Genomic DNA, 24,597 nt, shown 5'->3' on the forward strand with positions numbered 1-24,597 from the left:
CCTGTGGGACATTCTGGAAGTGCCAGAAAGAAAACAGGTTAGTGTTTAAGCACTTACTGAGTGTTTTTCTTCACTGTGGGTTCATTTTTCACTGCAATCTGAAGTCCTGAACCCTGAAAGAAGTCAGTATGCCACAGTTATAGCGACATAAATCCTGACCGAAGTTTATTTTTTTTTAATTAGTAGCTTTGATTTTCCTCTCAGTCTCTCTTGTCATCTTAGTTTTGGGTCTCATTTAGGTTGTTTTAGGTCTACTTTTGTGTCTTGTTTTTGTCAGTTTGTCTCATTTTTGCATGTTTTGTGTCTCGTTTTTGTTCTTGTGTCCATTTTTGTCTTTTTGCAAATAGGTTTGTGTCTTGTTTTTGTCATTTAGTCTCTTTTGCATGTTTTGTGTCTTTTTTTGTTTTGTCTATTTTTTGTCTTTTTGTGTCTTGTTTTTTCTAGGTTTGTGTCTTGTTTTTGTTGTTTTGTCTCATTTTTGTTGTATTACTTGTTTGTGAATTTATGTTTCATTTTGTGCACACTTCTTTTAGTCACTTTCAAACGCATTTAGGCCAAGCTTTTGTCTTTTTCATTTTGGTGGAGTAATTTTGGATAAACTCAAAAGTCTTAAAAGTCAGAAAAGTCTTTTTGGACCATTTTAAAAATAATTTTAAACAATGGAAATTCACTTTTTTACAGAGACACATCCACAATGGTATTAAAAAGTCAAGAATGACTTGAAAACATTTTGAAATTACTTAAATGTGTCCACACAGACTCAACATTTGTTCAAAATCAGACGAAAATCTGTCAAAAATGAAAGAAAATTAGTCTAAAATTTGCTATTTTGCTGTAACTTGTTCTGACCAACCACCTATCAACATGTTAATATGAGCCTTGGAAGTTTACCCAGGATTTTACAGTTTTCTCCATCTTTAGATAGAATTATTCAAAAACTGTAAACAGTTACTTAAAAATTTGTTCCAAATGACAGGAAAGTCATCCAAAACCACATAATAACTTGTGCAAAATGGCTCAATGTTCAAAATTACTTGTAAATTGTCCAAAATTACTTAAAAATTGTTGAAAATAACCAAAAAACTACTTAAAAACTTCGAATGATGCAAAATTACCCAAATGTGTACAAAAGTAGTCAAACTTTGTCCAAGTGGACTCAATGTTTGTTCAAAATCGGACAAAAATCCGTCCAAAATGAAAGAAAATGTGTTTAAAAATTGTTTTTATTTTCCTATAACTTGTTCAGACCAACCACCTACCAACATGCTGATATGAGAGTTTACCCAGAATGCACTTTTTAAAGTTTTCTCTGGTGAATGATGAGAAGAAAAGCAACACATCCAGGGAACCAATGATTGTTTCTAGGACTCTATGTCATAGACATTAAACTGTTCACACTAGGATACATCCCATAATACTGATGATCAATGTTGGTTTTAGATTTGATTGGTCATTTTTGACATTTTTTGAATATTTTCTGTTATTTTAGTCACATTTTGAATCATTTTGGACCAAAGTTTTTTCATTTTGTTACATTTTGATTAAATTTTGATCATTCTGGGTAACTTTGTTCTCGTCTTGGGAACCTTCTGAGGCAATTTTCATAAACTGGAGGCATTTTGGTAACTTTTTGGCTCAGTTTGGACAATTTTCAAATGATTTTGGACACTTTTTTAGTCACTTTCAAACGCTTTTAGGCCAAGCTTTTGTCATTTTCATTTCAGTTGAGTAATTTTGGACGAACTGAATTTTACGTTTCGGTTTTTGTTGATTTTCTGCTTCTAATAGAATTTACCATGCTCTCCGGCGGCTCCTGAACGCACCACATCTCCTCCCCCTTCCTCCCCCTTCCTCCCCCTTCCTCCCCCTTCCTCCAGCATTATCCTCTCGCCTCTCCTCCCCCTCCAGCTTCCCTCCCTTTCCTGCCGGCCTCTCGGCGGAGGATGTGTCCAGGAGAGAGAGTGTATGTGAGGGGAAAGAGGGATCACTAGAATGGATCTGTGCCCTCTCTCCTCCACCCTTTCTTCTCCTTCTCCTTCTCCTTCTTCCTCACCTCCGGCTCACCTCTCCTCACCCTCCTCTCCTCTGGACTCCCTCAGCAGTGTCGGCGTCTCGGGGAACAGGAGTCTCAGGACGAGCGGCCGAATCCTGAACTTCAATGTCAGCTGTGGATCAGAAGAATGGTGGTGACAAACCAGAAGGTAACGCACACGCACACACACACACACACACACACACACACACACACACACACACACACACACACGTGCACGGCCTGCCTGCCTGTTGACAGCACTGCTGAGCAGCCGACACCCACTTCTTCTTCTGCAAAGTCTTTAAAAGCCGAGCTGCTCTGAAATGAATGAAAGGAATCAGGTGTAGGGTGAGTTATTGATTACATATTGAACATCTGCCAGGCGGCTTCATCCTCCCTCAGCCTGATGGACGATCCTCCCTGTGACCAGAAAAACACTTCAAAATCCATCAGTTAAAGTCCTCTGGTGGCTTCAGATGCCAAAAGATGAGAAAATGCTTCCATTTAGCAGCCTTTCTGGAGCTTTATCAGTAGATTAAAGTTGCACATTTATATTTAACTCCAGCTTGTCTATTGATAATTTCCATTATTTTAGAGTCAAAAATCCAAAAATAATGGAAATTTTCACATATATGCTTCCTACAGTTATGTATATATGTCCAAATTTCCATTATTTGAGCTTTAATGGAGTCAGTTTTGGAAAACTCCCAACATGAAGATCATGTTGTATAACTAAAAGCTCCATTCCAGCTGCTAAAAGGAACTCATGGTGGGATTTTCTCACCAAAAAGAGCAACAGACTTTGAATATCAGCACAAGGATCCTTAAACTACAGCTTGCTCCAGCAAAAATTTCCATTATTTTAGAGTCAAAAATCAAAAATAATGGAAATTTGCACATATATATATATATACTCGCTCCAGTTATGTATAAAAATGTAAATTTCCATTATTTTAGAGTCAAAAATCAAAAATAATGGAAATTTTCACATATATATACTCGTTCCAGTTGTGTATAAAAGTGTAAATTTCCATTATTTTAGAGACAAAGATCGAAAATAATGGAAATTTAGTCATATATACTTTCTCCAGTTGAGTATAAATGTGCACATTTCCATTATGTGACCTCTTAAAGAATCAAATTTAGGAAAAATCCCAGATGAACATCATGTTGTATAACTTAAAGAGGACCTCGTTGTTGGATTTTCTCCACTGCTGCTCGCCAAACAGATCAGCAAACTTTAAATATAAGCAATCTGAAATAGTTTCTGTCCCAAGAAGAATGAAGAAATCAGTGTGTTGTTGTTTTGGAGGTCAGTGCAGCGTTTCAGGATTCCACCAGCATGAAGTTTAGGAGCTTCAGTGCAGCAGAAACTGAAATATTCTGACTTTAGATTGGAGATTTCAAAAACATTCCCTCTAAAACCAACGACAATAGCATTAAATGTGATTCATTTCAATAGTAAAGGCAGCTATTTTGATAATCAGTGTAATGTTTTCAAGCAAAAATGTCAAGAATTTGATGCTTAATCCTCACAAAGTTTTTGCAGTGACTTTAAGGGAACTCGGTACTAAACACATTTGTTTCTTTTCATTTATTATTTCAAAATTACCATAAAAATACACAAAATTGCCATAAAAATACACAAAATGACCACAAAGGGGTACAAAATGACCACAAAGAGGCACAAAATGACCACAAAAATACACAAAATGATCATAGAGACATAAATTGACTATAAAGAGACACAAAATGGCCATAAAACTACACAAAATTACTATTAAAACATACAAATTGACTGTAAAAAATACACAGAATCATCATAAAAATACACAAAATGACCATAAAGATATACAAAATGACAACAAAAATATACAAAATGACCATAGAGACACAAATTCACTATAAAGCAACCACAAAATGACTACAAAGATGCACAAAATTACCATAAAGAGACACAAATTGACTATAAAGAGACACAAAATCACCATAAAAATACACAAACTGGCAACAAAAATACAAAAATTCATCATAAAGAGACACAAATTGACTATAAAGTGACACAAAATGACCAGAAAAATACACAAAACAACCACAAAAATACACAAAATGACCACAAAGACACACAAACTGAGTGTGTAGAGACAGTGTAGAGGGTTGTGTGTATCTCTGTGATTTGTTGTCCTGCTGACGGTCAGTAGATCTTATGACCTGCTGCTAAACAGAAGCTGCTCTGTTGGTTTTATTCTGAAATACCTCCAGACTGAACTCTTCCTGTCCTCTCTGGCGTCTGTCCTGATCTCTGAGCTTTAAACTCGTCCTGACGCTGCACATTTCTGTCTGCTGAGTCACCGACCACAACGTTGTCCAGTTAAACCCAATTAAGACCTGATTCAGACGGACACATGACATCACTTCCTGTTTTACCCACATTCAGCTAAATCAGTGCTGCTGTTTAAGGGTGACGGTGTTGAATTTATGTTGTAATTTATGACTTCTGTGTTGCATAATTGTCATTTATTGTCAGTTCTGGTTCAGCATCACCTCATTTAATCCTAAATGTTTCAGTTAAAGGAAGCTTGACTTGTTTTGGGTTCTTTAAGAGAGTTTTAGCTTTAATCCAAGAAGCTTTTTCAGTTCTAACTGACTAATAAATAGTTCTAGATGTTTATTTTCACCAGCTCAAGGTTTGTCAACAACTGGAAATTCTCAAGAATCCAGATGTGAAAGGTAGCGGTGTAGCAGGACACAAAACTCTCAAATAGTCTGTCGATTTTTTTCTGTATTATATTATATATTTATTTATTTTATTTTATTTCACTTCATTTTTTATTTAATTTTATTCTACCTTCACTTCATACCTTAATATTATTTTATTTTTAATTTATTTTATTTCATTTTTATTTTGTTCTACCTACACTTCATAGTCTAATATTATTTTTATTTTATTTTATTTCATTTTTATTTTATTTTGTTTTATTCTGCTTTCACTTCATACCCATATATTATTTTAATTTTCTTTTATTTCATTTTTATTATATTTTATTTTTATTCTACCTTCACTTCATACCCTAATTTTATTTTATTTTAGTTTTTTAATACTTTCACCTCATACCTTAATATTGTTATATTTTATTTTATTTCATTTTATTTTATTTCATTTATATTTTAATTCATTTTTATTTTATTCTACCTTCACTCCATAGTCTAATATTGTTTTATTTTATTTTATTTCATTTATATTTTGTTCTAACTTCACTTCATACCCTAATATTATTTTTATTCAACTTTATTTTTATTTTATTCTACCTTCACTTGATACCCTAAAATTATTTTTGTTTTATTTTTATTTTATTTTATTTTTGTTTTATTCTACCTTCACTTTATACCCTAAAATTATTTTTGTTTTATTTTTATTTTATTTAATTTTTGTTTTATTCTACCTTCACTTCATACCCTAATATTATTTTGTTTTTATTTTATTTTTTTTCGTTTTTATTTTTATTTTATTTTATTTTTTAATACTTTCACTTCATAACCTAATATTGTTTTATTTTATTTTATTTCATTTATATTTTAATTCATTTTTATTTTATTCTACCTTCACTTCATACCCTAATATTGTTTTATTTTATTATTGTATATATTGTTGACATGTATTAACTGAACCACTTTATGGACTACTACATCTTTTAAATATGTATTTTCATACTTTTTCTAAAAATAAAAGTGCAGAATTAGCCGTTACCACTTCCTTTTTGCTGTGGATCATTGGATGCAATGAAAATAACCTAAAACTCTGATGATTCTCTTCTCATTTTTTGTAAATTTGTGATTCTTTGGAAGCAGAATAAGGGTTTATTTGCAGCAGGAATCAAAGAAAATTAGAATTTCAGAGAGTTCAAGTCAAACCAATGGAGTTTAAACTCCATTTTGGAAACGATAATAGCTTTTCTGATATTTTTAAAGCTGCAAATTTCACCTTAGTTTTGCCTCTTTTGCAGTCAGAAAACCTCTGAAATAAAGACCAAGTTTTTCCACTAATGGTACAAAAAGTTTAAACTCTAACAAACCTCTCAAATCTGATTTATCCACCAAATTAAACTCTATAGAAGCCTAAATTCTGCTGCCAATTTCTGTCCAATTATCTCATAATTATGATGTTTCCTCGTAATTATGAGCTTCTCAAAAGCTCTCCATCATTTTTAATCTTGACTAAACAGCATTTTTTTCACTTTTTCTGTACAAAACTACAGGAAAATAAAAGTCAGAATGTATTTTTCTAGTAAATGAGAACCAGATTTAAGATAAAAGTCATGAATCATTCCTGACAGTCCACCTCCCAGCTGGGAATGAATCTTATGGCAGCACTTTGGATTTTATTCCTCTAAACGTCTCTAGGAGTCAGAGCTGCTGTGGCAACAGAAATAATAATGCTGGTGATGAAGTTAAAGTTAATTTGGTGGAAAATTTGGGATAATTACAGCATTTCTGAGCTGGTTGTAGAAGAGAAATTCCTCCAAAACCTAATCTAACAAACCTCCGCTGATGTTTTCTACTTAAAGTTTCATTCCATGTTTAGTTTTGTCTCATCAGGATTAAAATAAAACTCAGAATAACGTCTAGTTTTCTGAAAGACATGAAGCTGCTGCGGCATTTTTCAAAATAAATTTTGTTTGTGTTTTCTTCCTGTCAGGTCCAGTATTGATGATATTAGGTCAAATTTCTTCATCATTTACAGTAGAATGAGGTGATTTTCTGCCTCTTGTTTAATGTTTTCTTCCTCTCAGGTCCAGTATTGATGATATTATGTGAAGTTTCTTCATCACTTACAGTAGAATGAGGTGATTTTCTGCCTCTTGTTTAATGTTTTCTTCCTGTCAGGTCCAGTTTCGGCGGTGGAGGTTTGGCCGGAGGTGGAGCGAGCCGAGTGTCTGGCCCGAGGCGCCGCCCTGAAGTGGGCGTCGGGTGTTTTCTGTCGACCCGAACATCTGGAGAGGCTGAGCCAGTACCGGAAGAGAGAGAGCCAGAGGACGACGTCGATCCACACCAGACTGAAGGTGAAAACACCAGAATCACATCTGATCAGGGCTCAGTGGAAAAGATCCAAATGCAGGAAACTTAGTGAAGTGTGCAGGAGAACAAACGAACCAACAAAACTAAATCTGCAGACATCAAATGAGCAAAAAATGTGTTTCTGTTTTCTGATAATTCAGCAGAGAAAACTTTAAAAAGGTGCATTCTGGGTAAACTTTCATATCAGCATGTTGGCAGGTGGTTGGTCTGAACAATTGTCAAGTTATCAAAGGATTTAACTGCATATATTTTTATTTGATTTCATGCTTGTTTCCTCTTTGCTTTGTGGAAACACTGCCTGCAGTTCAGCTGAATTTTTGGTCACATGACTGTTGGTCACAGCTCAGTCTCTTGTGGTTTTTCAGTTGGATCAGGAAGCGCAGAATTTTTAGTTTTTTACAGAGTTAAATTTTTGAAAATCATTCATTTTTGTTGAATTTTTAAAAGAAACACATGGAATAACGCGATTTTTAAAGAACGTTTGCAACTCCAAGTCTGTCTCACCTGCTAGCAAGTTTTCAGGTTTATGGAGTTAATATGGCTTTAAGGAGTAAAGTTAATGGATAAAAAATAAGATAAAATGAAGAAATGAGTCCATATTTAATTCGGAACCAAATAATAAATAAAGAACAGAAGTAATAACACACAAGGAGAGGTGATTTCAAAATAAAACAGGAAGTCAATGAAAAAGGACATGAAACCAAGGCTGTTTTTTAGTACTAAGATGTATTTTATCATGTTAATACAAATTTTGAAGTGTTAAAACATATTTTATAGTATTAGGATGTATTTTATATTAAATTAATCTTTTCTATATATATAACAGGCACGAGACTAATCCGTCAGTTATGATGCAGAAATATGAAAATTAAAAGTACTGATTCATATTAATATGTTTAATGGAAGTAAGAGTGATTTATCACAACAAAAACAAAGAAAAAAGTTATTTTCACTTATTAATTTTGGAAAATATGCAATGTATAATATGAATTTATCACAAAAACTCACTAACACTAATGCAGAAAAGGGAAAAAACACACATGAATGTGTTAGAAAAACAAAACTAAAACCTCAGGAAGACCCACAGTGGTGCTGATCATGATGGTTTCCCTCCAGTCCATGGTCCAGTCCTACCTGGAGGGGGTCGGCTGGGGTCTGGAGCAGCTCCGGGAGGCTCGGTCCGAACTCAACCAGGTCTCTCAGGCCTTGAAGAAAGCAGGACTGGAGTCAGACCAGAACTTAGAGGGAGTGAAATCTCTGGAGAGGCTGAGGGAAGTTTCAGTCCAGCACCGACAGCTGGTGGCCGCCGTCAGCAACCTGCCCAGACTTTACTCAGGTCAGACGTTTACCTTTCATTTAGAAAATCTTCTGTAGGTTTTTCTAGGGAAAATAAATCATTTCAACCCATCTTTTGTTTGTAATAATGTCACTTCACATTCCACCATAATTTGATTAATTAACAGAACATTTTACTACAGTTTATCCAGGGCATGTAGTAGACTAAATAAAACAAAACTCACTGCAGATTCTTGACAAAGTCTTAAAAGTTCTTGCAGTAGAATAATTGATTAGACAGATTGTGACATAAAAACATCCCTGATGATCTGGCATTGTTTTCTGAATATCAGTGATAATAAAGGTTTTTAAAATGACAGTTTCTCTGTGATTTATTCTAACTAAATGTAAAATCCTCAGTCTAGTATGATTGATTCTGACACTTCCTGTGTGCATATTGTACTGATATTCAGAATAAATAAACTTAAAAAGACGTTGTTCAGGTTCGTACCTTGCAATGACTAAATGAAAAATACATCCTCGAATTACATTGAATATTATGAATATCCATTTTCGTGTTTTTATGAACTTGAGCATGTTAAAAAAACTAATAATAATAATAAAAAAATTTAAAGCTGTTAAGATTTATTTCTGATGTTTCTAAACAATCTAGTTTCCCTCCCAGCTTTTTGAATATGTAAAAATTCAACCCAGGTGCTTTTAACGCTCAACAACCCAATAGTTGCTTTGTTCAAACTGTCAATCACAGATGCAGAGAGAGTTTTTTTCCTGAAGAGGGCGGGAACAGTTGCAGCTCGTTGGTTTTCAGAGCAAAGCAGCCCATTTAGAGCAGGACAGTACTGGTAAAAATAACAATGTTTGCAGTATTTTGAGCTGAAAAACTTAAGTACTCACTGTGGGACTGTTAGACTTTCACTATTTGCTCAAATTGGGAATAAATAAGCTTTAAATCTGCAGGAAACTCAAGTGGAAGCTTCACTCTGTAACTCTTTAACTTCAAACAGCAGCATCAGGTTATGTTATTATGATACAAACAGCTGACAGTTCCGGTAATGAAACTCCGTCCTCCACAGTCCGTAGCCTGGTTCTGGAGACGGAGCGTCTGGTGGAGTCCCGGCGGCTGCTGGAGGCCCACGCCCGCCTCATGGACCTGGAGCACTGGCAGGACGACATCCTGTGGCAGCTTCACGGCGCCGCCGCCTCCACTGGAAGCAAACTGAGTCCAGAAGATCAGCAGCTGGTCGACAAATACTTCTCTGGAGTCGGACAGCTGGTGGACGCTCTGGGTGAGGACAGACTCAGAGACGCATATTTATGGTTTATTCAGTGATTTCAGATTAACTTAGGCATTTTTAATTCTAACTGACAAATTTAAGAGCAACAAACGTGAATATTTTCTGGCATTATTGTGAAAAATGTCTGAGAGAAAAAAAAACACAAATTCATGAGCAGCAGTCGTGAATATTTACTGAGATTAAAGGGAAAGATTTCTGTGAAAAAACACAAATTTACTAGCAACAAACATGAATACTCTAGAGGTTAAAGTAGAAAAATTTGAGGTAAAAAATCCCAAATTTATGAGCAAACATCGTGAATATTTACTGAGATTGCAGGGAAAGATTTCTGAGAAAAAAAATAAAATGTATGAGCAAAAACATGGATATTCTCCAAGATTAAAGTGGAATATTTATGAGAAAAACTTAGAAATTTAAGAGCAAAGAAAAAAGAACATGGTCTGAGATTGAAATTAAAAATTTAAGAGAAAAAAAGTTGTTTCAGGTAAAAATGATAAAATTTTTACTTCATTTTAATAAAAAGATTAAAGTGGAAAATTTGAGGTAAATAGTCACAGATTTATGAGCAAGAACTGTAAATATTAACAGAGATTAGAGTAAAAATTTTCTGAGAAAAAAACAAATTTTCACGAATATTATCTGAGATTAAAGTGGAACTTTTATGAGAAAAACTTATATATTATTCTCTTAATATTCTCTAATTAATGTGACAAATTTGAGGTAAAAACTCACAGATTTATGAGCAAAAATTGTGAATATTTAATGCAATTAAAGTGAAAAATTTCTGAGAAGAAAACACAAATTTATGAGGAAAATAAATATTATTTGAGATTAAAATAGTGAATTGAGGTAAAAACTGATAATATTATAATAATATCAAATAAAAAATAATATAAATAAAAATATTTTTAATAACAAAAGGTATTATATTATTTTTTGTTGAGATTAAAGTGAAAAAACTTCTAAAGCCAGAAAAAAACACAAAATTTACTTCTTTAACCTCTGTCAATATTATTATTTTTTGCTCGTAAATTTATGTTTCTTTCTTGTAAAGGTTCCACTTTGAAAAAACACAAATTTACAAGCAACAAACATGAATATTCTCTGAGACTGAAGCAACAAAATTGAGGTAAAAACACCCAAATTTATGAGCAAAAATCTTGAAAACTTTCTGTGAATATTCATGTTTTTTGCTCATACATTTGTGTTTATTTCTCCTAAATTTTCCACTTTGAAAATCCACAAATTTCCGATAAATCAGCCTGAACATCCCCTGTAATCCTCCTCATCCCTGCAGCCAAGGAGCTGTGGGCCGTGGTCAGCAGCTCTCTGGCTTTAGCCCGTCAGAACCCGACGCCGTTCGTCTCGGCCGTCAGGATCGTGGAGCGAGAAGAAGCTCTGGACCGAGTTCTGCTGGAGGAGAGATCAGGAACCAACGGACGGCAGCTGCCTCCTGGACGACCTCGATGCTGGAGGGCCAGTTTCTTCCAGGTCAGAACCTCAGAAAACACAGATTCAACAGATACGACTGAAGGAACAGAACCAGAGTGGGTCAGTCCATCTCAAATTTTATAAAAGAAAAATTAAATCAAAAGATATTTTAATGACATGATATCCTGATGACAGTCTCTGGTTTAAACCAGAGAGAGTTTTCTTCCTGAAGTGGGCAGGGACAACAGCTGCTCATTGGTTTTCAGAGGGTTCAAGTGGCTTCAAATTGCCCTTTCTTTGTGGATAAATGGAGGAAATTTTTAGTTTTACTGAAAAAGTACAGTTAGCGCACCATGAAAAGGGCTAGAAACTACAAATATAGATATTTAAAATACTACAGTCTGACTCAAATACCAGCAAAACTTTAGATAAAACTTGAATAATTCCTGGGATTAAAGCGTTCCTGGTGCTCAGGTCTTGGAGGAGGCGGTGTCGGCTCGGTTCCGGAGCGTCTCCTACCTTCACACCAGAGGTCCAGGTCTGGCCGGTCACCTGTCGGCGCTGCAGCACGGCATCATGGCCGACCTGGCCACGGTGCGCCACCTGCTGGAGCACTGTGTTCCTCCACATTATCACCTGACCGGAGCCTACCTGAGGGCCAGTCACCGCTGTCTGCACACACACCTGGCTCAGGTAAATAGAAATACTGGAACTCATCATAGCATTTTCATCATTTTCTGCTCATATATTTAGAGCTATCTGCCCTAAATATGGTGTTTTTAGACTTTTAGTCAGCAGTCGTTTGCTCTGTAACGGTCATCAAGTGGAGTTTGTAGATTAATTAAGATTTTAGTCGGCTTTTTAAACTGATAACTGCCTCGTTGTTCACTTCTAAGTCATATTTATGCTCCAGGTGAGCAGCTGGGATCTGGAAAGTGGAGAAATCTTTGCTGTTCTTAACTGGGTGCTGCACATTTACAACAGGTGAGCTTCATACCTGCACACAGTCTGGATTTTAAAAGTGTTTTCAGACAGTGGAAATGTGGCATTGCTGCTTCATATATACATTTATACATTCAAACATACTGACCACAGTAACCTGAAGGTAATCTTTATCTTTATTATCCCCTGAGTACATCATTACACCACTTTAAACTCGGACAATATTCATGTTTTTAAACCCTGAATTTGTGAGTTTTTACTCCTGTAAGTTGCACTTAAATCTCAGAAAAATAGTTGTGCTTGTAAAGGGTAATATTTTTGTTCTTCTTAACTGTTTGTGTAATGTAAATGAAGAATAATGTGATTTTTTGACTTCAGAATAAACTGACTCCAGATTTGTGTTTGCACATGACTTTCTTCATTTTAAATCAACAAAAACCTGGAAATCTCATTTTAGTTTCACTATAAATGCAGTTGATTAGCTTTGAAACATATTTTCTCTCCAATATTTTCCACCTGCTTCCTTTAATTACCACCAAATGAAGCACGTTTACTATTTGGTATGAAGTTGTCATCGAAAATTCAGTACACAGTATACAACAAGCTGCAATTTTGGTTAAAAAGCACAACTTTATAGGTTAAGTCAGTGGTTACCAGGTATCCAGGGGTGTCACAAGACGATTATAAGATAAAATGGAAGAAGAAAAAACTTTTTTTTTAGAGATTTGTCTTTTGTTCTTTCCTTGATATTTTCAACTTTGTTCCAGAGATTATTTGTTGTTGTTTTTCTAAATTTGTGAGTTTTTATTTTAGACATTTGTTGCTCATAAATGTGTGACTTTTTCCTCGTAATTTACCTCTTCAATCCCAGATGATATTTATGGTTTTTGCTCATAAATTAGATTTTTTTTTTGTCAGAAATTTTCCACTTTAATTTCAGTCAATATTCACAATTGTTTTTTTCTCTTAAACTTTCCACTTAAATCCAGAGAGTAAAAGTTTTTTTTGCTCTTAAATTTGTATGCTTTTCTCGGAGATTTTATGCTTTAATTTTAGAAAGCATTCCTTTTTTCACTCTTAAACTTAAGCTCTTGAAATCATTTTTTCTCTTGAATTTTCCACCAAAATCCAGAGAATAAATTACTTTTTTTTGCTCTTAAATTTGTAAGTTTTTCTCTTAAAATTCCACTTTAACTAAGAGAATATTCATGTTTGTTGCTCATGAATTATTTTTTTTCTCACACATTTTTCAGTTTAGTCTTAGTAAATATTCATGACCTCAAAATTTCATTTTTAATCTCAGAATATTCTTTTTTTCCCCTTAAATTGGTGAGTTTTTTCTCATAAATTTTCCATTTTAAGTTTAGAGAATATTCTGTTTCTTCACTCTTAAGTTTGTGTTTTTCTCACATATTTTTCACTTTAATTACAGAAAATACTCATGATTGTTGCTCATAAATTTGAGTTTTTACATCCAATTTTCCACTTTAATCTTAGCAAAAAATCTGCTTTTAAATTTATATTTTTTTTCCTCAGAAATTGTCCAATTCGATTTCAGACAATATTAATATTTTTTGCTCTTAATTTGTGAGTTTTTCCACTTTAATTTTAGAAAATATTCTTGTTTTTTTGCTCTTAAATAGCTTTTTTTTCTTTTAAATGTACCACCTTCACTAATGCTGCATTATATTGATAATTTAGCATCTTAAAGTTGCTGTACAGAGATGTGATGTTGTTGTTTTTACAGCCCGGACATGATGGGTCACCCGGAGCTGGTGGCTGAGATGGAGAGAGAAGATCTGGGACCTTTAATCTCCAGCGAAGGACTCGAGCTGCTGCAGAACAAATACGTCCAGAGCGTTCGGGTGAGTAAATTTTTAAGATTACACTAAATTTAACAGAAACTCTGCACAGTTTGGGGAGTTTTCCAGCCTCAGTGTGCAGCTTTTGTAACTGCAGTGATAATATAATATAATATTTCTACATGTAAACGGTAAAAACTATGAAGAAAAGTGTCAAATATTTGTGTTTTTGTCGTTGCCGCTGCAGAAAAGTGTGTCTGAATGGATGCATAAAGCTCTGCAGGTGGAGCTGCAGGACTGGCAGCGAGATCAGGAGCCGGATACCGACCACGAAGGTTTCTACCAAACCAGCCTGCCGACCATCATCACACAGGTCCACAATCTGCACAAAAAAACACAATAAATACACAAGCAGTGTGTGGATTTTCCAAACATTAATGACAAATATTGAAGCTGAAACCTGTTAAACAGTTAAGTTTTCTAATGCTGTAAATATAAAAGCTGCCAGGATGAAAGATCCTGTAGATTCATTTTAAAAGCCACAAATCTCATTAAATTAGGATATAATCACAGTAATCAACCTCCTCCTCCTTCACACCCCAGAAACACTGTTTTAATGACATTATTATTTAATTTCATTAGCATGAAACACTCCCTGCTTCTAGTGGATTTTTCCAGCTGTAAAGTGTTTTATTTTCTGTATATTTTAGATGCTGGAGGAGAACGCCCGAGTGGCCCTGATGATCGGAACGTCTCTGAGAGATCAGACGATCCAGATGGGTCTGTACGAGATGGAAAACCTCCTGAACAGGTGAGTGTTTGTCTACCGACCTTCTGCTGGATTCTCAGATGATTTACCGTCTGTTTATCTCCACTTCCAGACATGAAAAGCCGCCCGGTGAAAGCTGAGTTTCAGTTTTTGTTGACTTTTTGTAGCTGCGGAGTTCCACGAGGATCTATCCTGGATCCTCTTCAGTTCTTCTTTCGCACGCTTGCTTTTTAATCAGCCATGTTACCATAATGTGGCTTTATGTGCATTAAAACGCACAAATTTAAGAGCAGAAAACATGAAAAGTCTCTGAGATTAAAATAGAAAACATTTAAGATTTATACATTTAAGAATAAGATGACAAAAATGCAACTTATGGATCCATAACTGCACAAAACGGAGCCTATAATAAATAAAAGAAATGTTAACGATCATAAATAATGAAGTAAAAACATATAAAACTTGTCCAGATACATGTTTTTCGATTTCAAATCGGATAAAAATAAATATTACAAAACAAATACACTCAAAATATCTCACTGGACTAATGTATTAAGAAAAAACTAAATAGAAATGGAAAAATTTGACAAAACTTCCATTATTTTCTAAAAAAAAAAAAAAAAAGAAAAACAACATAAATTTACCTGTGTTTTAGGAGTTTTTCTGAAATAATAATTATAACTTCATAGATTTAAAGCAATTCCTGAAGATTTCGCCTTGTTTTTCTCTGTAGATGGATAAAATTTTGTTTGTTTTTTTCTTCTTTTACAAGCTTCCTCTACTGTGTTTATTACTATAGCGCCACCTTCTGACAAAACTACACAGACTAGTTTATTTGCTCTGAAGCAGCTGATTAAAACAAGCCTAACTGACATTTTCTGTTTCTTTTGTTTTGTTTTGTTTAAATTTTTTGGGGACATTTCAAAAAATTTGCTTCAAATTCTTGACAATTTTGAATTAATTGAGCAAGAATCTAATCTCGATCCTTAGTTTCTGTAATCACACAGGTGTCATAAAGGGAAAGCTCAAAAGATAATCATTGTCTTCCTTTGACCTCCAGGTTTCGGGAAGCTCTGGTGGAGTTTGGGAAGGAGCATCGCAGGGATCCAAACAACAGCAAAAGCAAGTTCTACCTCCACTATCTGCTGGCCTCCATCAGTAACTGCATCATCCTCAAGTAGGTTCTGGAGGAGTTCTGGTTCTTTAAAGCTGTCCAACATCGGGACTCAGACTGTTTAACTCCTCACTGACTGAGATCAGGTTATGTAGCAGGTTTACAGAAGCTCAGTGTCTCTTGTGTCGGTCCAGAAAGTCCACAGAGAGCCTCCAGCAGCAGCAGTCGTCCCGGTCGGCCGGTCGGTTCTCCAGAACTCCTCCCAACCCCCTGGCGGCTCTGGACCGGGCGGTTCGTCGGGCCTGTCGCCTGGTCATGGATCAGCTGCTGCTGAACCTCCAGCCCTTCCTGCCCGGCCTGCTGACCCGACCCTGGCTGGTCCAGGGAGACCCGACACCCAAACTCTGCCGGGTTCTGGAGCATCACCTGGAGCTGTACGGGAGAGTCCGACCGCCGTGTCGACAGGTACCAGGATCACTCTGTAGGACCTGATTCAGACAAACTGAACAGAGTCAATGATTGATGAAACCTGGTGAGAGTTTATAAATGATGCCAGCAAAGATGGGATTATTCCTCACACTGAATATTTCTCTAAAAACTGCATAAATTATTGTTCAGCTAATATTAGGGACGTCAAGTTGTTTGTTTCCCCCTGTTGAATCTCAGTTATTCAATATTTAGTATCCATTTATACTGAGTTCTGATCTGATACCATCGTCCCAGATAATACCCACTTAATGCATGATCAGCTGCAGTACCTGGTTGTTCCACCAGGTGGAGCCTCTTACTGTTTAATACTGTAGAGACCAGAGGAGGCGTCACTCAGACTACAGTTCATGTTAAAGCAGAGAGCATTGTGGGAGTTTAGCTAGCAACGGGGATGAGCACACAAGTTAAATCAATCCAGAATCAACTAAGTTGCTGTTTTTGTATACTTGTGGCTTATATTAAAACTGCATTTGAGGCCAGCACTGTGTGTACGTGAGCTGAAAAAACTACAAGGACACAGGACGACAGACGTCTCAAATTTTCATCTTTTTTTTTCCAGTGGGGAAGAAACGCAAAAATTTCTATCACTACTAAAATCGTGACTCATACTGCTAGCAACAGACACCATGACAAAGACATTTGTGGCGGTTCATGACCTCCATCTATATATTAACTCAAGCCACGATCAACAAAGGAAGCGTTTTTAAGGCCTAGCGGCAGAAACAATCATGTGTCTTTGGCTTGAACCAGGAATAGGATTGTTCAAGATCAACTCAAACTACAGAAATAAATTGAAAAGACGGATAAATAACCAAATACAATAGAAAGAAATATGCTTTCATTCCCGCTTGTCTGGTATCCAGAATGTTATTTTAACAATCCTCGCATCTCTAACCAGAAGTTTTGATGTTTAATATTTCGAATTAACATTATATTAACCCAGTGTTGATGCACAACAGACTAAACGACATATTGTCTGAAGTTTGTGATGATGATGTGAACGTTTTCAGCCTCTCTGACTTACGAAACAGCCACACGTTGAGAATAAACCTTCAAAATCAGACAAATAACATAGAAAACTGTATGGACTCATCTGTAATATTGTTGATTGGTTCTTGTATTTTTTGCTGTCCAGCGTCTGCAGGAAGAAGCTCAGTGGCTCACGGTGGTTGAATACGTTCGAGCTCTGATGCAGAAAAAGTTTGTGTGTCGCAGCACCGACGAGAGGAAACAGCTGGCTCAGCAGATGTTGCAGGACGAGCAGCTGTTCAGAGAAATCTTCCACAGTCTGGTGAGGATGTGGAGGAGAAAATACTGCTTACTCTTCCTGGAATCATTCACAAAAGTCCATTACACCACTTCATAGTATCCTGGTGTTTTCCTACAAGCTGATTTTACAGTAAAGTATCAACTAGTTTACAACCACAGAGACTCAAAGTGTTCAATAACAAATAATAATAACACATTATTAAATAGCCACATGAAAACCAACATAATGGGGAAAAAACTACATCATAAAATGAAAAAAGGACATTTTGAAATTTAAAAAGTGACATGAAATAGAAAAATATTGTTTAAATCTAAACAAGAAACATTCTTACATAAAAAAAGTAGCAGTATGAAATAAAAATATAAGATAAAAAGAAAAAATATGTATAAAAAATGACATACATTTTTAAAATGTTGCTATTAAAATGTAAAAAAAACAGGCATTTTAAAATACAAAACGTGGCATTAAAGAATTTAAAATGTTTTGTTATTAAGAAAAAAAGCATTACATATATAAAATTTAAATAGTGGCATTATGGAATAAAAATTCTAGAATGAAATAAAAAAACTGAAAATTATAAATGATAAAATGATATGGTAAAATAAAAAATGTGACATTAGAAATAAAAATATTTAAAATATTTAAAAATAATTGTATATATGTTATTTTGAAAACATCACGACAAAATACACAGCCTCTGAAATTGAACATTTTGAAAAATAATCTGTTATTATATAAGTAAAGTGAAAAACAAAAGTAACTGACATTAAATGCATGAAATTATCTAATTTAATAATAAGTTTAAATAATTTTATCTTCAATTTTGACCAGTTATATAAAGGGTTTCATTCATATTTTTTAAATGTAACATTGAATGGTTTGGAGCTCTGTGCTGGACATTAGGAAATAATTTTCTATTTTTATGCATTGTTATTGTACTAATGTTATGTATTTTACTGGAGAGTTTTAGTCTCTCATTTTCCTACAATCTCTAAACTTCCAGCTCCAGTCAGAACTTCTGGTTTCTTTCTGATTTAAAGTCAGTTTTCTGTCTGACAGGAAGCTGAAGGTTCGATTCCTGAGGTGAATCCTTTAGCTTTACTTCCTGTCATCGCCGACTTCATCCGACTCAAAGACCCAAACATGTTGACGCTGGAAGTATCGGGACTGGCAGCGAAATATCCTGATATCAGGTAAGCACACCTGTTCAGCCCTCCTGCCTTGAGTGACTTAGTGTGAAACAAGTTGCTGTTGTATCTGTAAAAATAAAATAAGTAAGAGTTTCCACACATGACATATTTAGTTTAAGTTAGGAGAGGAAGTGGCTGCATGATCTGCATAATAACACAGTGGTGGAAAAAAGTTCTGGGACGCCCCATACAGTTGTGAAATATTGCATTAAGAATCACAGCCAAAATGCTAAACAAATCCTAAAAAAGCCATACAAATATTGAAAATGATTGGTTCCATAAAAATAAGAAATTTTGATAGAATTTAGTCTTGTTTGTTTTTCTTGTAAACAATAAGCAAAAAACTATCATTTGTATTTCTTTGTGTCTGTCTAATGCAGCTGCACCTTCTGAAAGACCAAAAATATTTTTTCCACAAAAAAAATATATGATGAAAAATGATAATATTTGAGATTGTGTAAAATTTCAAGGGTATCCGGAAACTTTTTTCCACCACTGTATGTCTAATAACATGTGAGTGTGTGTGATCTGATATGGATTTACTTTAATATCTGGTGGTTTATTATTATTTCAAGCCGTTCAACATTAAACAAAATTAAAGCACATTGTGTAATCAGAATAATGTGACGAAAGGCATTATGGAATAAAAAACAGTAAAAATGATTCAAATATTCTGTAATAAAATTAAATTAGCGCCATTATGGAATAAAAAAAATTAATTTGACATTAACATCACAGTATGAAATTAATTGTAATATTATGAAAGACCTGTGATATGAAATAAAAAATGACGTTATAAATGTATATATATATATATATATATATATATATATATATATATATACATATAAATGTATGTATATTATATATATATACACACACACACACACATATATGTGTGTGTATTTTTTTTTTTATATATATATATATATATATATATATATATGTATATGTATTTGCTTTCTTAGATTTTAAGTGGAGAATTTAAAAGAAAAAAAACTCACAAATTTAAGAGGAGGAAACATGAATAAGGTCTGAAGTTAAAGTGAAAAAGCAGAACAATATTGCAGATGAACAGTTTGAGTCTTTATATCTGGTGTTTTATGACTGATGTAAACTTTAACTCTGCATGTTCTCAGTGAGGAACACGTCTCCGTCCTGCTGGACGTCCGTGGAGACGTCTCCAGAGACGTCCGAGGTTCAGTCCTGGACCTCCTGGAGCAGAGCGCCCCCCCTCTGCCGGCCGGGTACCGACCCATCTTCAGCGACATCCTGGTTCCTCCGTCCAGCATGGCCTTCTGCCTGCCCACCGCCAAGTGTGCTTAGAGCCAGTTTACTGTAGATACCAGGCTTCCTGCTCAGGTTATTGATCCGGCGATCAATACATTTATTGACTGATCTCTGCTCACCAGGGATCAGTGACTTGCTGGTTCAGGTCTGAGCTTCTTTAAATTATTTTTTTCTCTCTGTCTCAACAGATTTAAACACCGAGAAAAACAGAAATTCATCACATCTGTAAAAAGTAAAGTGATTTTATTTAACCCTTGAAACCCCAAAAAGTAAAATTTTTGTCACATTCTCAATAATTTGTGATATTTAAACCCTTCTAGAGCTTCTAAAATTATTAACCTCTCACCTCAAAGTGAATCTCACACATTTTGGGTTTATATCTTTTTTGTGTTTTATCTTCCAGCTTTTCTGAGGCCTTTAAACACTCTTTTAACCATCTGAGTGAAAAATTAAATACATTTCCAAACAGATCAACAGATTACAAAAGATAACATCAGAAATTAGCACATTTTCCTGTCAATTTTGTCATTTCTTGCTTCACAAGATTCAAAAATCCAACCCTCTGAAGTCCAAGCAGCAGTTTCTGGGTGTTTTTGTCTCATTTTTCTTCGCTGTAGGTTCATTTTTCACTGCATTATAAAGTCCTGCAGCTCTATGGAAACACAATGAACTCAGAAATGTGGTTTTTGGAGCATGAAAAAAGTGAGAATGACATTTAAAAACACTAAAATATTGAATTTATTTGATTATTATTATGTTATTAGAAAAAAAGAGGGCTCCACATGCTATAGATATTCAACTATTTACATTTTTACAGCTTCTACAAACTCTAGAAAGATGTTTCTCCATGCTGAATGTATCTCCAACAACTGGCTTCTCTGTTCACTGTTTCTGAGCCGAGCTGCAACCTGAAAACTCTCAGAATTTTTGTCACAAGATTGTTGGTCACAGCTGAGTCATTGTTGGCTTCTCAGTTGCATCAGGAGGAGGAGAATTTTGTATTTTTTACAGAATCTAATTCGTGCTAATGGTTAATTTTTGGCGAATTTTTGAATGAGAACATGTAGAATAAAGTGATTTTAATGGAATAGATTTAGTTGTTTTCCCAGATGGAATAGTTCATCACACATGAAATCTTTTTTTTTTTTTTTTTTAAAACAATTTTGGCAGTTTCTGGCTTTGATAAATGTTGTAATTTTATTGATGTTTTTTAAAAGAGCGTTTAGAGGTTTAATCCAGGCTGCAGCGCATGTGAGTCACTTTTTATTCAGTACATTTTTCTGCAGGAGGATTTTCTTTCCCTCTTTTTTGTCAATTCTATAACATACAGGCCTGTTTGGGAACATTTATAGTAATTAAAATATGAAAGAAAAAGTTCTGTTTTAACGTCAGCTCTAGATAAACGCTGCTGCTCTGTTTGGCCTCTATTTCTTTATAGCTATCCAGTTTTTCACAATAAAAGTATCTGAATTATCTGTCAGCAGCTCCTGTTTGTGCTGAAGAAAATTTAAAAATGTGATAAATCTCAGGCAACTTTCTTTTTTCCTGTAATTTCTGAGCAGATTTATTGACGTTTATTCATGTTTATTTACTTCCTGTTTTGTTTTTTTCCAGCTGAATGTCCAAATTAATTTCACAAAATTTAAAATCCAGTAAAAAATAATGAGTTCAGTTAATATTTGAGTGTTTTATTACCAAACAGAGTGATGCAGCTTTAAAGTGAGCTTATATACAGTGAATGTGATGGGATTTTTATTAATAAGAACTAAATTTTTAATAAGAACTAAATTTTTAATTTAACAGCAGTAAAAAAATGAATAAACAGACTATTTGTTCATTTTTAAGAGGTAATTGTGTTTTTGCTCTGTTAAAAAACTACATAATATCGCTTTAAAGTGTCAATTTACTGTTTTTATTTAAAGAACTCTTTGAACATTTTGAATAAAACCTGAGTTTTCAGCAGCTAATATCTCAAACCTTCAATAAATAACACATAAACTACCTGCATGGACCAAATATATCAGAGTTAATGTGCTTTTTATTTGCTTTTTTCCCTGTTAAAAGTTCTTTTATGGGAGTTTTCACCTCTAATTTGATTGTGTAAAGTTAGGCAGTGTTGCTCTACAGGTTTGTGATGGATTAAATAAATAAAACTGTCTTCACTAAACTAGGATTTTAAAAAGAGAAGTCAATTTGTGTCCATGATGCAACATTTATGTCATGCACAGTCCTAGAGTTATTGTTTATTTATAGGAAAACAAACAAAAACTATTTATAGCATCACTGTACTGATGTTTGTGGAACCCCAAAGTGTTAAGAAATTAATAAAATGACATAAATAAATTAATTAAATGATATTAACTGAAAATAAACTGTCATTAGATTGAATCAGATTCACAACATTCTGAACTAAAACTTGTTTTCCTTTGAGGTTCTTCTGGACGGTGAATATTCTGAAGAACTTTGGCTGCTAATTAATTCCTCAAAAATATTTAAAATCTCAACTCTTCATTTATTTTATTCAATATTTTCCTTTTTTATGAATGTTTTGAATGATTTTCAAAAATGTATTTATTGTATTTATGTGTGTGATTTTCATTTAACATGATGTTTTTTGGTTTATCCCTGAAGTACAACTTAAACTTCGTTCCATAAATACTGAAATAAATTCTTTATGAAATAAACTTTGTGTTGTTTCGGATTTTATTGCTTTTCATATTAATACTGTTATAATTAGAAAACTTAATGTGGTAGATTTTATACAGCTTGAAAGATTTTAATATTAAATAAATAAATAAATTATAAATAAGAAACAAAAACAATGAATTGATAAATTGTGTTTTTCAGTCGATTTTGATAGAATTTAAGAAAACTTTGATTTGTTTTTAAATCAAATATGATGGTGCCAAATAAATACATTATTTTAAAAAGATGCAACAAGATTATAGATACATTGTATATAATAATTATGGAAGTTAATGTATACATTATTTAATATAAATAATGTATTTTATATATTATTACTGCTAGCAATGATTTTAATAATTTATTTTTTTATATATATATATATATATATATATATATATATATATATATATATATATATATATATATATATAGTCGAATCCTAGGGCCAGTAACCTCCTAAATCAATCAAATTAATTAATTAACTATCAGAGGATTACTGGACCAGCTCTCCATCTAACGGGTCCGGTTCCCGTAGCCCATATGGTACAACCCAGATGGGGTCTGAGGAACGTTTAAGCTGGTAAGTGAGAAAATTCACCTAGCTTCTAACTGCCTCCATCCAGACGCCTATCCTGCTTCCTCTGATAACTAACTCAACTGAGTAGCCACTTTCCAATGGTCAAATTAATTACCAGTCACGTCTGTTAACGGCAGCTTTTCTCTCATCGGATTCTGCACTTGGTAAGTTGCTAGGTTTAAATTTAGAGGTTAAGGAATGGATAACCCCAAGGATAAGTTTAAAAAAGGCCACCCTCGGCCCCAACGACTAGGTAACCTGACAGAACCAGTTTTAGATGTAATGCACACAATAACCTGACTTTTTACAAACTGAGAAGATATATGTGATTAATTCATCATCATGATAAAATTAAATAGAATTTCCAATCTATTAACTTTAATTGCAGGATAAAAGCTTTATTAGAAAATTTCAGCAGGAAAATAGCAATAGCCCATAAATCATCAGACAACCAATTAAACATTAATTTCTATAACAATCCTCTAATATGACCCCTAACTGGAACTATGCTTTTATCTAAGAAGAGCAATAATCACCCAGACTATGTAATTTGGAGGGGGAGAGCAGACGGTGTGGCCTCACCTGGCTGCTCACCTGAAGACCGACGCCCAGCTGGGCTCTGCTCCAGGGAGGAGGTGGAGAGAGAGTTCAGTCCCCATTTAGATCTGCTTGTATCCATTTTTGTTCTTTGGGCAAGTAAAAACTTTGTTAATCCATTCTGGTGTTAATCCTTTGGAAATAATAGAGTTCAGTTATATTCCTTCAGTCAGCGTTATTTTTAGATCAGTCTTTCGTAATCCTCAAACAGTGCAGAAAGAGCACTCCTTCAGTCCATAATTCCAATAGAACAGATATTCCTTTGCAGATCATGTTGAGTCCCCCGTCCGAGTTACGTGGTAAAATCTCCTTTGCTCAGAGCATTTATATATATATATATATATATATATATATATATATATATATATATATATATATATATATATATATATATAAAAATAATATTTTGATTATTTAAATTTAACTTACTATTATAAGAAGAATTTATTATTTGCATGATATGCATTTATTTCAAAAGCTATCCTAAAAAAGTCACATGTTGTTTGTTGTGGCATTTTTTCCCCAAATAAACACTTATTTATTGACATTGTTTTTATTTTTTTATAATGTCATTTTTTATTTTATATTGTAATTTTTTATCACAATGTATTTTTAATTTCTTATTTTTTTTTTTTATTTAATGTCCTATTTATTGATTGATTGATTGATTTAATAAAAACTAAAATACATGAAGTTTACAGAAGTCGACCACGTATCCGGTCATGTGACCCGGAAT

At 34.0% G+C, this 24,597-nt stretch overlaps 1 protein-coding gene across 2 annotated transcripts; it reads left to right on the forward strand.

Moving 5' to 3' along the window:
* Positions 1-1,911: 1,911 nt before the first annotated feature.
* exoc3l1 (exocyst complex component 3-like 1) lies at positions 1,912-21,148 on the forward strand. Of its 2 annotated transcripts, XM_055009488.1 has the most exons (16): positions 1,912-2,201; positions 6,920-7,095; positions 8,228-8,447; positions 9,481-9,693; positions 11,000-11,193; positions 11,608-11,826; positions 12,047-12,117; positions 13,823-13,940; positions 14,125-14,250; positions 14,588-14,688; positions 15,707-15,823; positions 15,955-16,225; positions 17,385-17,540; positions 18,579-18,712; positions 19,849-20,071; positions 20,188-21,148. In XM_055009488.1, exons 1-15 carry the CDS (start codon positions 2,159-2,161, stop codon positions 20,033-20,035), a joined length of 2,346 nt encoding a protein of 781 aa, XP_054865463.1. In that variant the 5' UTR covers positions 1,912-2,158; the 3' UTR covers positions 20,036-20,071; positions 20,188-21,148. The 2 variants fall into 2 exon arrangements, with proteins under 2 accessions (XP_054865463.1, XP_023117517.1); XM_023261749.3 differs by having other exon boundaries at positions 19,849-21,148.
* The last annotated feature ends 3,449 nt before the right edge of the window (positions 21,149-24,597 follow it).

Source organism: Amphiprion ocellaris, chromosome 3, assembly GCF_022539595.1.
Source record: "Amphiprion ocellaris isolate individual 3 ecotype Okinawa chromosome 3, ASM2253959v1, whole genome shotgun sequence".
Lineage (NCBI taxonomy): Eukaryota > Metazoa > Chordata > Actinopteri > Pomacentridae > Amphiprion > Amphiprion ocellaris.

Coding starts and splice junctions, on each gene's coding strand:
- exoc3l1 (XM_023261749.3), top strand. CDS start 2,159: ATGTCAGCTGTGGATCAGAAGAATGGTGGTGACAAACCAGAAG. Junction 2,202..6,919: donor TGGTGGTGACAAACCAGAAG/GTAACGCACACG, acceptor TCTTCCTGTCAG/GTCCAGTTTCGGCGGTGGAG. Junction 9,694..10,999: donor ACAGCTGGTGGACGCTCTGG/GTGAGGACAGAC, acceptor TCATCCCTGCAG/CCAAGGAGCTGTGGGCCGTG.